This window comes from Pseudorasbora parva, chromosome 15, assembly GCF_024679245.1.
Source record: "Pseudorasbora parva isolate DD20220531a chromosome 15, ASM2467924v1, whole genome shotgun sequence".
Classification (NCBI taxonomy): domain Eukaryota; kingdom Metazoa; phylum Chordata; class Actinopteri; order Cypriniformes; family Gobionidae; genus Pseudorasbora; species Pseudorasbora parva.
In genome coordinates this window covers 32,544,482-32,557,821 of record NC_090186.1, presented here as the reverse complement: position 1 = coordinate 32,557,821, position 13,340 = coordinate 32,544,482, and the positions used below count along the sequence as shown (strand labels likewise).

Sequence of the window (13,340 nt, the reverse complement as noted above, 5' to 3'; positions counted from 1 at the left end):
GTAAGAGTCACTGGCTTCTGGTAAGGCCTACAATCTAAACCTTCACTCAAAAAGTCCATTTTGGTTTTTACGGCTTGTATTGATAGTGTCTTCTCATTGTTGTGTTTCTGTGTTGCTCCAAAGGCCTGGAAGCATTATAGCAGACTATGAAGTTAATTCAACAACCAACAACGTAGAAAATTTTGTAAATGCAAACAGTAAGATTGCCGAAACTCTCACAATTGATGGAATTCCTGTACCTGTGGGTGATTTTGCTGAAAGTGGTAATTACCATCTAATCTTTAAAAAATATGTATTTTAAATATTATATTTTAAGTTCTGTCATTTTATATATTTGTATAAGCATGAAACCTTAAAAAATCTGGCTTTTACTTTCAGAACAAAAGACCCTGTCCACTGGAAAAAAATTGTATCCTCAGCAAGATATGAAACTGGAATGTACACGCCCAGATTCTGTTTTTGGTGATATGAGTTGGACATTAAATGGCAGAGATATAAAACAGAGCGAAAAATACAACATTTCAACAGGTGGTAGCATTCTCACTGTGAAAAGCATTGATGATAAAGACAAAGGTGAGTCACGTGTTATCTTTTCTATCTGTCCTATCAATAATATCTTACATGTTGACACTTCCTACGTTCCAAGATTAAAGCTATGTGTCGACTTTGCGTATGTGTTATCTGGCCCAAAGCTAAGGAACAGTCTACTTTTGTTTATTAGGTCTGCTTCCATTATACATGAATGTAAGTCAAAGCTTGAGACAGTATTACAGTATTTGTTTGCTTTAGCTTATGAATCATGATCGACTCAGTACTTTGTGTTAATTCAGAAATAAAAACTTTTTTTCCTTCCACCATGAAGCACAAAATAATAAATAATTAGCCACTCTTTTCCATACACTGAAAAATATATATATAATAATGTCTCCAATTTTCTAGTGACTGATCACATCTAAATTTTTCAGTTGGCCAAATTGAATTTCTGTGAAATGATGCAATTTAATTCACAGAAATTCAATTTGGCCAGCTGAAAAATTTAGATGTGATCAGTCAATAGGAAATTTTCAATTGGGGTCTGATTTTTTTTACAGTGTACAATAAGAGTAACCATATATTCCATTATATAATGGAAACACACACACACACACACACAACAGTAGACTCCAATTTTGTCAAGTCGCATTGTGTTGATCTACCATTATCTGGAATTTTCAGCAAATTTTCAGCATCAACCAGTATAATTAGCATTACATCTTTTTTTTTTTTTTTGATAAAATATTTGGTAATGCTTTAGATTATGGCCTGGAAAGTACTGCATAATTACAGTGAATTTACAGCATAACTTTCAATAATTATAGTGTAACTATAAAGTAAGTATGTGTAGGTATAAGGGAACAATATGTAATATTCGGAGAATAAAGGGGTAACTATCAGGAAAAATAACAAATTGTTTATACTGTAAGTATTTTTTAATAAAGGTAATAAAGGGGTAATTATACTGTAAGTATTTTTAATAAAGGGGTAATTATACTGTAAGTATTGTTTAATTAAGGGCTAATTATCTGAGTAGTTACGGGGTAAGTATGAATGTCCGGGCTGTAAATTAAAGTGGCTCTTGTTCCCCTCTTGTTTCATGTAGTTACGGGGTAAGTACATTAAACACAAATACAATCTGATATCACTCATAAATATTTATTTGAAAAACAACTTAATTCAAAACAGATTTATAACACATATTCGTTTTTTTTTTAAATAAACTTTTAATTTCAAATGATAACGTCCTGACAGACAGAAGCACATTTTGTCCCTTTCTCTTTCTTTTCTTGTTCCTCTTCTTCATTTTCGTTTCCATTGATGGATGTTAGGATGAATCCCATGTCTTTTGAATTTTTGTATTATTATTTATTAAATGCTGTCATAATTTAGTAATCGTTTCATATCCGATCAGATGTTACCAGCGCGCGCATGAGCTTCAAGCTTTCATGACGTTCTCATGCACGTTTCATTTGAAACACACGCGAGAATGGACATCTCTTGTCTTTTATTCTTGTTTTTTTCTAATTGCTATTATCATATATTATTTTATTGTTTGTATACTGTTGTGAGCATTAAAAAAATAAAAAATAAAACGACAGCATCAGACATCCACATGACCAGAGTTTTTCGGCGCGCGCACGTCACACACGTCACGTCCCTTCAAGTTACGTCAAGCGTGAAATCAACCCTCGCATACACACCGAGATAACTGCTGGTCGGTGAGGACATTTTTGCGCGCACTGTATTTCCTGTGTAACAGTTACAGAATAGTAGCTAGAGACATGTGGGATCCTTCTTAAGATCCATCTGTGGCAAGGAAGAAAAGAAGAGGAACAAGAGGAGGATGAAGCCAAGCAAGAGATATGAATGTGTTCTAAATCTGTTTAAAAAAAAAAAACGTTTTATTTTTTAAATAAAGGTTTCCGAGTGATATCAGATGTATTTGTGTTTTATTGTACTTACCCCATAACTACATGAAACAAGAGGGGAACAAGAGCCACTTTAATTTACAGCCCACACATTCATACTTACCCCGTAACTACACGGATAAATACCCCTTAAAGGGGGGGTGAAACACTCAGTTTCAGTCAATCTCATGTCAATCTTGAGTTCCTATAGAGTAGTATTGCATCCTTCATATCTCCGAAAAGTCTTTAGTTTTATTATATTTATAAAAGAAATATAGACTGTACCGAGTCTTTCCGGAAAAAAACGAGTGCCTGGAGGTGTATCGTGTGGGCGGAGCTAAAGAATGACAAGCGCAAAGCGGTGACGTCCTCAAGCGTGGAGAAACTCATGGCTATCGATCTCAGCTAATAGATATATGATCCAGAATCACATTCGGAGGCTGAAATAAATTGAACAGGAGAAACAGCAACAGCAGGACGTCCGTCTCTGTGGTGTGTACTGTATTTAGTGGCCTGTAAACATTTGTGTGTCTTTACTCGCAGTTTATGAGGACATGATTCGGTTTATGGACTATTGTATGCGACTAAACATTAGCAGTAGCAAGCAAAATGGTTTTGCACGTCAGACTAGTGTAACGTTATACATAGAACAACAATGGAGTAACCGTTAGCGCATTTGAATGACGAAGCACGGGATTGTGTCGTTTACTGATGTTTACTCACGCGACGATAGTCAACAGCATAGACATTTGAAGCAGTTTTACTCACCGACTGCTTCCAAAGCAGGACCGAACCTTTATCGCTGGGACCGCTCCGTCAAAAACACACTTCTTTGGTATGATTTGGTGAAGTCCTGTGACAGCAGTGACCGTGGAAATCCGTGATGTAGCTTCCCGTCATTTCTGCGTTCAAATCGGTTCAAATGCAGCGCTGCCTTCCCCGAATGCTGTGCTGAAGCGTTGAAGTCGCTTGATGTCACCCATAGGAATAAAGTGGAGCGCGGCGGGGACTATAACGACATAAGTGTTCACGGACGAGTGGATCTGCAGCTGAGAGTGTTTATGGGCGTGCATTTCCTCTCTCGCTCTAGCCACGCGTGCGCGCACCCAGAGGTGGTAAAAGTACTCAAAAGTTATACTCGAGTGAAAGTATATATACCTAAATAAAAAAATACTCCAGTAAAAGTAGAAAGTCCTCCATTCAAACATCACTTGAGTAAAAGTACACAAGTATCAGATTTAAAACGTACTCAAGTACCAAAAGTAAAAAGTAAATATTCAAATTATCTGTAAATATCAATAAGCAGATAAAATCTTTTGGAGCTGGTATGCAATGCTTTAATTGAACAAATGATAAGATTAGATACTGCAATTAAGAATTTGTTATATTTGCAATTAATAGGAGACAATGAAGCACCTTAACGCAGTATAGGGGTTAAACTTAAAATAGACATGTTCCATAACATTAGCTCCATAAAACAGATGAGGAGCAAGATACTATTAACTAATTCAACATTAATTCAAAAGACATAACCACAATGACATATTACGTAACCATTAGTTAATAGTCATGTGCCTCAACAAGTAAAGTCATAATATAATTTTACCAATTGCTATGATTAATGATGAATTAAACACAACTGAGAGTCGGAATGCATGGCTTTAAATACATTTACATTATTAGTTAATGTAATATGTTTTTAGGGAATTAATGATGTCAATAGCAATTAATATATTACTTAATCTATTAATCATAGAGAATGTTTATTAGTTGCTGATGCAGTAATCATTAATAAATGGTTTAGTTCTTCATTAGTAATACATTAACTCATGATTATCTGTGCATTAGTTAGGCATGAATTATAATAGTGCACCTGTATTGTAAAATGTTACCGATGTTTTCATAGTAAATTGTGTGCTGCAAAATAAAAAAGTTGGGGAAACACATGAGCTAATGTTAGTGTGGCAAACCTGACTTGTCAGCTTTTCCAAGTCTATACCCGACTGGATCATCCATGAATGACCAGACCGGTTTGGAAATCAAGTGTAATAAATACTTAATACTTGGAGCGGGCATGGGGAAATGTATTGGAGTAAAAAGTAAACTTTGCCTTTAATATTGTAGTGGAGTAAGAGTAATATTAGATGCAAATAAAATATACTCAAGTAAAGTACAGATCCCCGAAAAAAATACTTAAGTAAAGTATCAAAGTATTTTTACTTGACTACTTACCACCCCTGCGCGCACCCTACCGGGAGAAGAGCCGTACGGCCCATACAAGGACCTTCCGCTCTATTAACGTCAAACTGACCCATACTCGAAAAAAACTCTCCGAAACTTGTGAGAAACCGGAAGGAGTATTTTTGACAAAGAACATTAGTTTTTGAAACTTTGTCTATGTTTAGGATGGGAATCCAAGTCTTTAACAGTGTTAAAAGCTCAGAATGCATGAAACAGCATTTCACCCCCCCCCCCCCCCCCCCCTTTAATTAAAAGATACTTACAGTATAAATAATTTGTTAATTTTCCTGATAGTTACCCCTTTATTCCCCCAATATTACATATTGTTCCCTTATACTTACTTTATATTTACACTATAATTACAGAAAGTTATGCTGTAAATTCGCTTTAATTATGCAGTACTTTCCGGGCCGTAATCTAAAGCTTTACCAAATATTTCTAGTGTGCACATACCAGATTACTGTGTTGTGTTGGCTAGTTTTATTTATTTTTTATTCAAAATGTTTTTTATTCAACAATTTTTTGTAAGTATTTGTTTAAAATACCTTATAGCATCAAGATGTTGCCATCTAAAATATAAATATTTGTTCACGTTTGTGGACAGGTGTCTTTTATACTGATAACAAGTTCAAACAGGGGCCATTAATAAAGGTAATGAGTGGAGGACAGAGGAGCCTCCTACAGAAGAAGTTACAGGTCTGTGAGAGCCAGAAATCTTGCTTTTTTGTAGGTGACCAAAGACGTATTTTCCACTATAATGTGCAAATAAATTCTTTAAAAATTAGACAATGTGATTTTCTGGATTTTTTCCCCCCATTCTGTCTCTCATAGTTGAAGTGTGTCTATGATGATGCTAAATGCATCTCGTTGTCATGTAAGGGCCCTGTTCTTGTTGGACAGACATTTTAATTGCATTTTGTGTCTGTTAAGAGGCACAAAGTCACCCTTTACGTTTATGCCCCCAAAGCTGCCGTTTTAGCTGAGGGGGGCTCTGGACATTAACTGTAATAACTCCGTGTTGCGAGGACCAATCCGGTTCGTTTTTTTTTTTTTTTTTTTCAATAGACTGTACTCACAAAGGTATAACGATCAAGATGAACTTAAAAATTTGCCGGAGTTGTCCTTTAAAATAAAAGTTCACAAGGACATTATTACACACACTCCTCATTTTGTCGTCACAAATAACAAACATATCTGACTCGAATGACAGAGCTATGAGATGACAAAAGCAGCAAACTTGTGTGTAGTATAAAAGTTTAGCTTTTCACTTGAAAACAGTCCAAACCTAGTTATTAAGACAGAGGAATGATCAAAGCAGCTTACCAGCAGCGAACCATCACAAAACTGCTGGAGAATACGCAGATCCGCCCCTCAATATAACGCACGTGCGTACAAGTGATGCAACAGCCAATGGCAAGTTTTCCTGTTTCATATATATATATATATATATATATATATATATATATATATATATATATATATATATATATATATATATAGTGTCATAAATCTCTTTTGAACTAAGTTGTTTTTCAAGTAAATGTTTATGAGGGATATCAGCTTTTGTATGTGTTTTTATTGTACTTATCCTGTAACTTTTATATATATATTTTATATATTTATATTTATAATTTTTTCCCTTTACTTACAGGTAGATATGCATGTGTCATAAAAAGGGACATACCTTATATTCAGTGGGAAGATATAGTTATTGAACCACTTCCTAATATCATAGCGGGTAGAAGCATGAGATGGTATCAATGTATGGATCAGACTGTGCAACTGACATGCTGTGAAACTAAATATGATGTTGAGTGGACCCCGATTCCTCCTGGTGATCAACTGACATCTCGAGGTTGTACTTACAGACAGACAATATATTCTTACAGTTACCGGGTTATATTTTCAATTGCAGGACAAGCTTTGTTTAATTTCATGTTTCTATTTATGTTTTTATGGAAACAGATGACAAGGGATGCATCACACTAAAACATAAAATCAGGAGCGCAGATTGTAGTATTGAAACCTTTACATGCCAACTCATGATTCCGGAACTTCGAGTCTTCTCTTATGGCCAGAGCAAAGTCACTATTCAGAAAGTACAAGGAGGTAAACCTTCAGTTTTCATCGTTTGATGCAGCAGAATGTTCTTTTGCACGTTTTATCTTTCTGAAAAAATAATATATATATATTTGTTCTTTTTTTGTCTTTGTTTTAAACCTCTGTTTCAAAATCTAGAATTGTCCTGTAAAAATAACGCACTTGGAGTTGGAAAAGATGGTGAAAAGGTGACTGGACCCTGTGAAAAAGGCAAGGAAGGCACCATAACTTATATATGTTCAGCAGGTTCATGGAAGGAAATGAACAGGGACTGTATTCTACAAGTTATCCAAGACATTAAAAAGAAAGTTGAGGTAATCTTCTTTATCTATGTATTGGTGGGACAAAAAAATAACAATAATGTCCATTTAAAATATTTCTAATATTTACATTTCTTCTTTACTTGTCGTTTAGGACTTGGTTCCACAGGACATCCCAGCGGTTGTGGCTGAGCTCAGTACTGCTACAAAAAACAATACCAACGAGATCACACAGTCTCCTGTGACTGTTCAAACTATTGTTGGGATACTCGTAAAAATCGCTGATACATCAAAAACCATTATCATCAATGAGCCTGTGATGAAGGTAAGGACATTATATATGCACGAAATACATCACTTAAATTGTGGCTATTCCCAATTTGGTAACGCTTTAGATTTAGACTTTAGAACGCTACAGCCCGGAAAGTACTGCATAAGTAAAGTGTGTAACTATAAAGTAAGTATGTATAAGGGAACAATGTGTAATACTGTGATAAATTATCACTATGCTAATTTTTTGAGAAGGACCTATATATATATATATATATATATATATATATATATATATATAGGTCGAGATATATATACATATATATATCTCGTCGCTGCCCGATGAAACTCACGTATGTCCAAAATGGTTACTTTTCAGGAAGTGAAAAAAACACAGTATTTCAAAAGCAGTTGAATGTAGCGTTGTCATACTTGGTACGGCATCTTTACATGTAACCATATTCTTGCCAGTGTAATGATATAATCCACATTTGACCAAAATTTAGTTTAAATGGTAACGGTAAACAATAACAGTGGTCGATACGCGTTCTTCCGATCATTAATTAGAATGGCCAAGTCGCGTTTCAGATTTCACATTCATTTTCAGCGTTTATTTGCGCGTCTTCTCAGTTAACAACGGCTCTGTGTAGTAACAGCTACTCTATGTGAAATCACACACCTGAGGGAAATTACCGCTGATTAGAGAACCGGCTTTACTGACGAGATACACATGAGTGACCGGCCGAACGTGATCGGAGCAGCCCTACATTTCAGTAATGAATACATTGAGACTTAATTGTTTGGCTGACTCAATTCTATTTTCCTACAAACCTTCCTCCTCATTGTTTACCCTCACAATCACCTCAATAACAGCCCTATCATAGTAAACATTTATCCATTCACACAGCTCTTTTACAGAGATAGACATCCTGAAGGAAGGTAGGAAAATAGATTAGAAAAAATATAGCGCTATGCCCAGTCCACATTGTTTCACTTCACTTCGGAAATCCGTGCGTTAACATCTTCACAATACGATGAAACTTCAGGAGACCAGCAAGATTCCACAGGGTGGGAGGTACGCGGCGTGATTTGGCGTGACAGCTTTGACACCAAATGGATATACGTGAAAATCAGATGACATGATTTCACAACTTTTCATTGGTCATTTACATATTTAGATATGTGAAGCATACTGTATATGGAAATGAACCTGGACATTCAATCCGTCGAAAAATCTCCAAATCGGCAAAATGGACATACGTGGTTTTCATCGGACAGCGACGATATATATATATATATATACAGGTCCTTCTCAAAAAATTAGCATATTGTGATAAAGTTCATTATTTCCCATAATGTAATAATAAAAAATTAAACTTTCATATATTTTAGATTCATTGCACACCAACTGAAATATTTCAGGTCTTTTATTGTTTAATACTGATGATTTTGGCATACAGCTCATGAAATCTCAAAAAATTAGCATATTTCATCCGACCAATAAAAGAAAAGTGTTTTTAATACAAAAAAAGTCAACCTCCAAATAATTATGTTCAGTTATGCACTCAATACTTGGTCGGGAATCCTTTTGCAGAAATGACTGCTTCAATGTGGCGTGGCATGGAGGCGATCAGCCTGTGGCACTGCTGAGGTGTTATGGAGGCCCAGGATGCTTCGATAGCGGCCTTAAGCTCATCCAGAGTGTTGGGTCTTGGGTCTCTCAACTTTCTCTTCACAATATCCCACAGATTCTCTATGGGGTTCAGGTCAGGAGAGTTGGTAGGCCAATTGAGCACAGTAATACCATGGTCAGTAAACCATTTACCAGTGGTTTTGGCTCTGAGAACAGGTGCCAGTTCGTGCTGAAAAATCAAATCTTCATCTCCATAAAGCTTTTCAGCAGATGGAAGCATGAAGTGCTCCAAAATCTCCTGATAGCTAGCTGCATTGACCCTGCCTTTGAAAAACAAAGTGGACCAACACCTGCAGCTGGCATGGCACCCCAGACCATCACTGACTGTGGGTACTTGACACTGGACTTCAGGCATTTTGGCATTTCCTTCTCCCCAGTCTTCCTCCAGACTCTGGCATGCAAAATTTGCTTTCATCTGAAAAAAGTACTTTGGACCACTGAGCAACAGTCCAGTGCTGCTTCTCTGTAGCCCAAAAGGGCTTGACCTGGGGAATGCGGCACCTGTAGCCCATTTCCTGCACACGCCTGTGCACGGTGGCTCTGGATGTTTCTACTCCTGACTCAGTCCACTGCTTCCGCAGGTCCCCCAAGGTCTGAAATCGGTCCTTCTCCACAATCTTCCTCAGGGTCCGGTCATCTCTTCTCGTTGTGCAGCGTTTTTTGCCACACTTTTTCCTTCCCACAGACTTCCCACTGAGGTGCCTTGATACAGCAATCTGGGAACAGTCTATTCGTTCAGAAATTTCTTTCTGTGGCTTACCCTCTCGCTTGAGGGTGTCAATGATGGCCTTCTGAACAGGGTCAGGTCGGCAGTCTTACCCTTGATTGTGGTTTTGAGTAATGAACCAGGCTGGGAGTTTTTAAAAGCCTCAGGAATCTTTTGCAGGTGTTAAGAGTTATTTTGTTGATTTAGATGATTAGGTTAATAGCTCGTTTAGAGAACCTTTTCATGATATGCTAATTTTTTTGAGATTTTAAGCTGTATGCCAAAATCATCAGTATTAAAACAATAAAAGACCTGAAATATTTCAGTTTGTGTGCAATGAATCAAAAATATATGAAAGTTTAATTTTTATCATTACATTATGGAAAATAATTAACTTCATCACAATATGCTAATTTTTTTAGAAGGACCTGTATATGATTTTTTTTATTATTATTATTTTGAAAAATTAACTCATTCATGCATTGGGGTCGTGTAGTTATTGCTGTATGATGCTGTTTGAACTTTTAGGAACCCAAGTGAGTTTTCATTAGCAGAGATTATTTATTTTTCTGTGTTCATATGAAGAAATAAATGAGTAAACGGTGAGGACATTTCTGCGTGTACTGTATTTTCAGTGTAACAGTTACATAATACAGAATACTAGCTAGAGAGTATACTAGCTCCTTCTAAATATTCATCTGTTGCCAGGATGGAAAAGAAGAGAAACAAGGAGGATGAAGCCAAGCAAGAGACACAAATTAGTGTTGTAAATCTGTTTTTTTTTTTTTTTTTTTTAATTCTGAGGGATATCAGATTTAGTATGTATTGTTTATTGTACTTACCCTGTAACTACATGAAACAAGAGGGAAACAAGAGACACTTTAATTTGCAGCCCACAGACTTAACCTGTAACTACACGGTTAATCACCCCTTAAATAAAAAATACTTACAGTATAAATAATTTGTTAATTTTCCTGATAGTTACCGCTTTATTTCCCCAGTATTACACATTGTTCCCTTATACCTACACTTACTTACTGTATAGTTAAACTATAATTACCGAAAGTTATGCTATAAATTTACTTTACTTACGTAGTACTTTCTGGGCCTAAAATATTTGTACATAATCTTCATTATATCCCCTTTGATTATTTTTTGTTGGTTTGTTTGTTTGTTTGTTTTGTACTAAACATGATTTTCTGTTTATTTCCAGAATTTCCTTCAAACTGTGAATATCCTTGTTTCAGACCTTGCTATTAACTCATGGGACAGTTTGAACAATGACAACAAGACAGATAACACCAGCATTGCACTTCTGAGCGCTATTGAGAATATAAGTGACCGTCTCACAGATGATAATTTTACAATTAATCAAGGATCTATTGAGTTGAATAAAACTGTAACAGACAGATATAGTGGAATATCAAACCTGCCAAACTCAGCCACTGAGATCCTGATACCGCAGATTTCTAATCCCACACCAATAACCATCATAGTCTTCACAACTCTGGACAATGTCCTACCTACTCGTAATTCTCGCAACAAAAATGACACTAATTCAGATGTGCGCATCAATGGAGATGTGGTTATTGTTCAGGTGAACCAAAAAATTAACAACATTTCTTTTGCGTTTGACATTACTGATCAATCTTTGGGAAATCCTCAGTGTGTCTTTTGGAACTTTAATCTTGACGCATGGGATTCCACTGGATGTAAAGTAAAGCCCTATATAAGTAAAGGGCATGAAACTGGCAAGATTTCGTGTGAATGCAACCACACAACCTCTTTTTCAATCCTAATGTCACCATTTTCCCTTGATGATAACAAAGCCTTAGCCTATATAACTTACATTGGTGTTTCTATTTCGATGGCCAGCTTGATTTTGTGCCTCATTATTGAGAGTATCGTATGGAAGTCAATGACAAGAAATGACACATCCTACATGCGACATGTCTCCATAGTCAACATTGCCGTGTCCCTGCTGATCGCAAACATCTGTTTTATCATTGGAGCCGCAGTCGCAGAACAAGAGCAGCCAACATCAGTGAGTCGCTGCAGTCCAGCGGTTTTCTTCATGCACTTTTTTTACCTGGCTCTTTTCTTCTGGATGTTAATTTCAGCGGTGTTAATCTTTTACCGGACAGTCATGGTCTTTTCCCAAAAGTCAAGGGCCAGAATGATGGCCATCGCCTTCATAGTCGGTTATGGTGCGCCTTTGCTCATAGCGGTCATTACTGTTGCGTCGACAGCTGGACCACAAAATTATATCACGAAAGAAAAAGCATGTTGGCTGAACTGGAATGATTCTAAGGCCCTGCTGGCATTTGTGATTCCAGCTCTCACTATTGTAGCCATAAACCTTGTGGTTTTGATTGTGGTTCTGGATAAGATGTTGAGGAGAGGAGTTGGTGCTACAACTCAACCAGATGAGAAACATGACCTGGTGGTCATTGCCCGATGTGTGGCCATATTGACTCCTATCTTTGTTCTAACATGGGGATTTGGAATTGGAACCATGGTGTCCCGTGAATTAGGCATTCATGTGGTGTTTGCACTCCTCAATTCACTGCAGGTATCACTTTCTGTCTTTGTATTTTGGCTTTATGTTAAGGTTATATTTTGCTTATATTCAAAGCAATAATTGCAATGCAAATAATGCATTAATTATAATATTCTGTATTACAAGTATCCATTTAAAAAAAAAAACAAAGATGCAAAATAAGTTATTTTTAATGTTGTTATTTAATTATTAAATTATTATTAAATTGAACAGCATTACAAGAATTATTATTTATCCAAAACATTTGTCCTCATATATTTGTAACACTTCTGCAGGGATTCTTTGTTTTGGTGTTTGGAACACTTTTAGACAGCAAGGTATGAACTGATTTTCTTCCCTTTGCAATTTGACAAACCATTGTGTCAGTCATAGTGTAAATCTTTTTGTTAAAATGATCTTAGAGGTGTTCAGTTCTACTGCAGTGCTTTAACTCATTTTGTCACATATGATTGCAGATTCGTGAGGCACTGGCAGGAAGGCTGTCACTAAAGAACTTTACCCGCTCTAGCGCCAGTGTTTTGTCAATGACATCTTTAAACAGCTCCATTGGATCAGATACCTTTATGAATGCATAATCATCTATTAATTACAGTCTACATTATTAACCATGAAACAGCTTTTCCTAAACTGCAAGTATACGTAAACTGCATTAAAGAATGTACAGATTTGATGTTTAATTAAGGAAACATTTTATAATAATAGTCGTGTGATTAATGGGTTCTAGATTTGCTATCCTTTTGGTGTCATTACATTTATTATGGTGTTCTTATTTATTTAAAAAATAACAATAAAGTTGTACATTTAACTGATTCGCCCATAATGAAATACCTCTTTATTTAACATGTAATTTGCAGTTGTTTTCTTAAGCCCGGCAGCAAGGAAGTGCATATAGGGTTGGCTGCGTTGGCCAACTGCTAAAGATTTCCCACTGCTAAAGATCAACCTCATTTTCATAATGGAGCAGTTACACAATCATGGAACACACTACTGGTCACGAGTTTGGACTCTACTGGTCTAAAGTTTTTTTTATGTTTTTGAAAGTAGTCTCTTGATCTCATCAGCTGCA

The 13,340-nt window shown here is 36.2% G+C and overlaps 1 protein-coding gene across 1 annotated transcript; it reads left to right on the top strand.

The window, feature by feature from the left end:
- Positions 1 to 130: 130 nt before the first annotated feature.
- On the top strand, positions 131 to 13,263 carry LOC137041476 (adhesion G-protein coupled receptor F1-like). The gene is made up of 9 exons (XM_067417828.1): positions 131 to 263; positions 379 to 573; positions 6,337 to 6,540; positions 6,651 to 6,794; positions 6,924 to 7,099; positions 7,200 to 7,370; positions 10,928 to 12,286; positions 12,550 to 12,591; positions 12,730 to 13,263. The coding sequence occupies exons 2-9, from the start codon at positions 426 to 428 to the stop codon at positions 12,847 to 12,849; spliced, it is 2,364 nt and encodes a 787-aa protein (XP_067273929.1). The 5' UTR covers positions 131 to 263; positions 379 to 425; the 3' UTR covers positions 12,850 to 13,263.
- The last annotated feature ends 77 nt before the right edge of the window (positions 13,264 to 13,340 follow it).

Coding starts and splice junctions, on each gene's coding strand:
- LOC137041476 (XM_067417828.1), top strand. CDS start 426: ATGAAACTGGAATGTACACGCCCAGATTCTGTTTTTGGTGATATGAGT. Junction 6,541..6,650: donor TGATCAACTGACATCTCGAG/GTTGTACTTACA, acceptor TTATGGAAACAG/ATGACAAGGGATGCATCACA. Junction 6,795..6,923: donor TATTCAGAAAGTACAAGGAG/GTAAACCTTCAG, acceptor TTCAAAATCTAG/AATTGTCCTGTAAAAATAAC.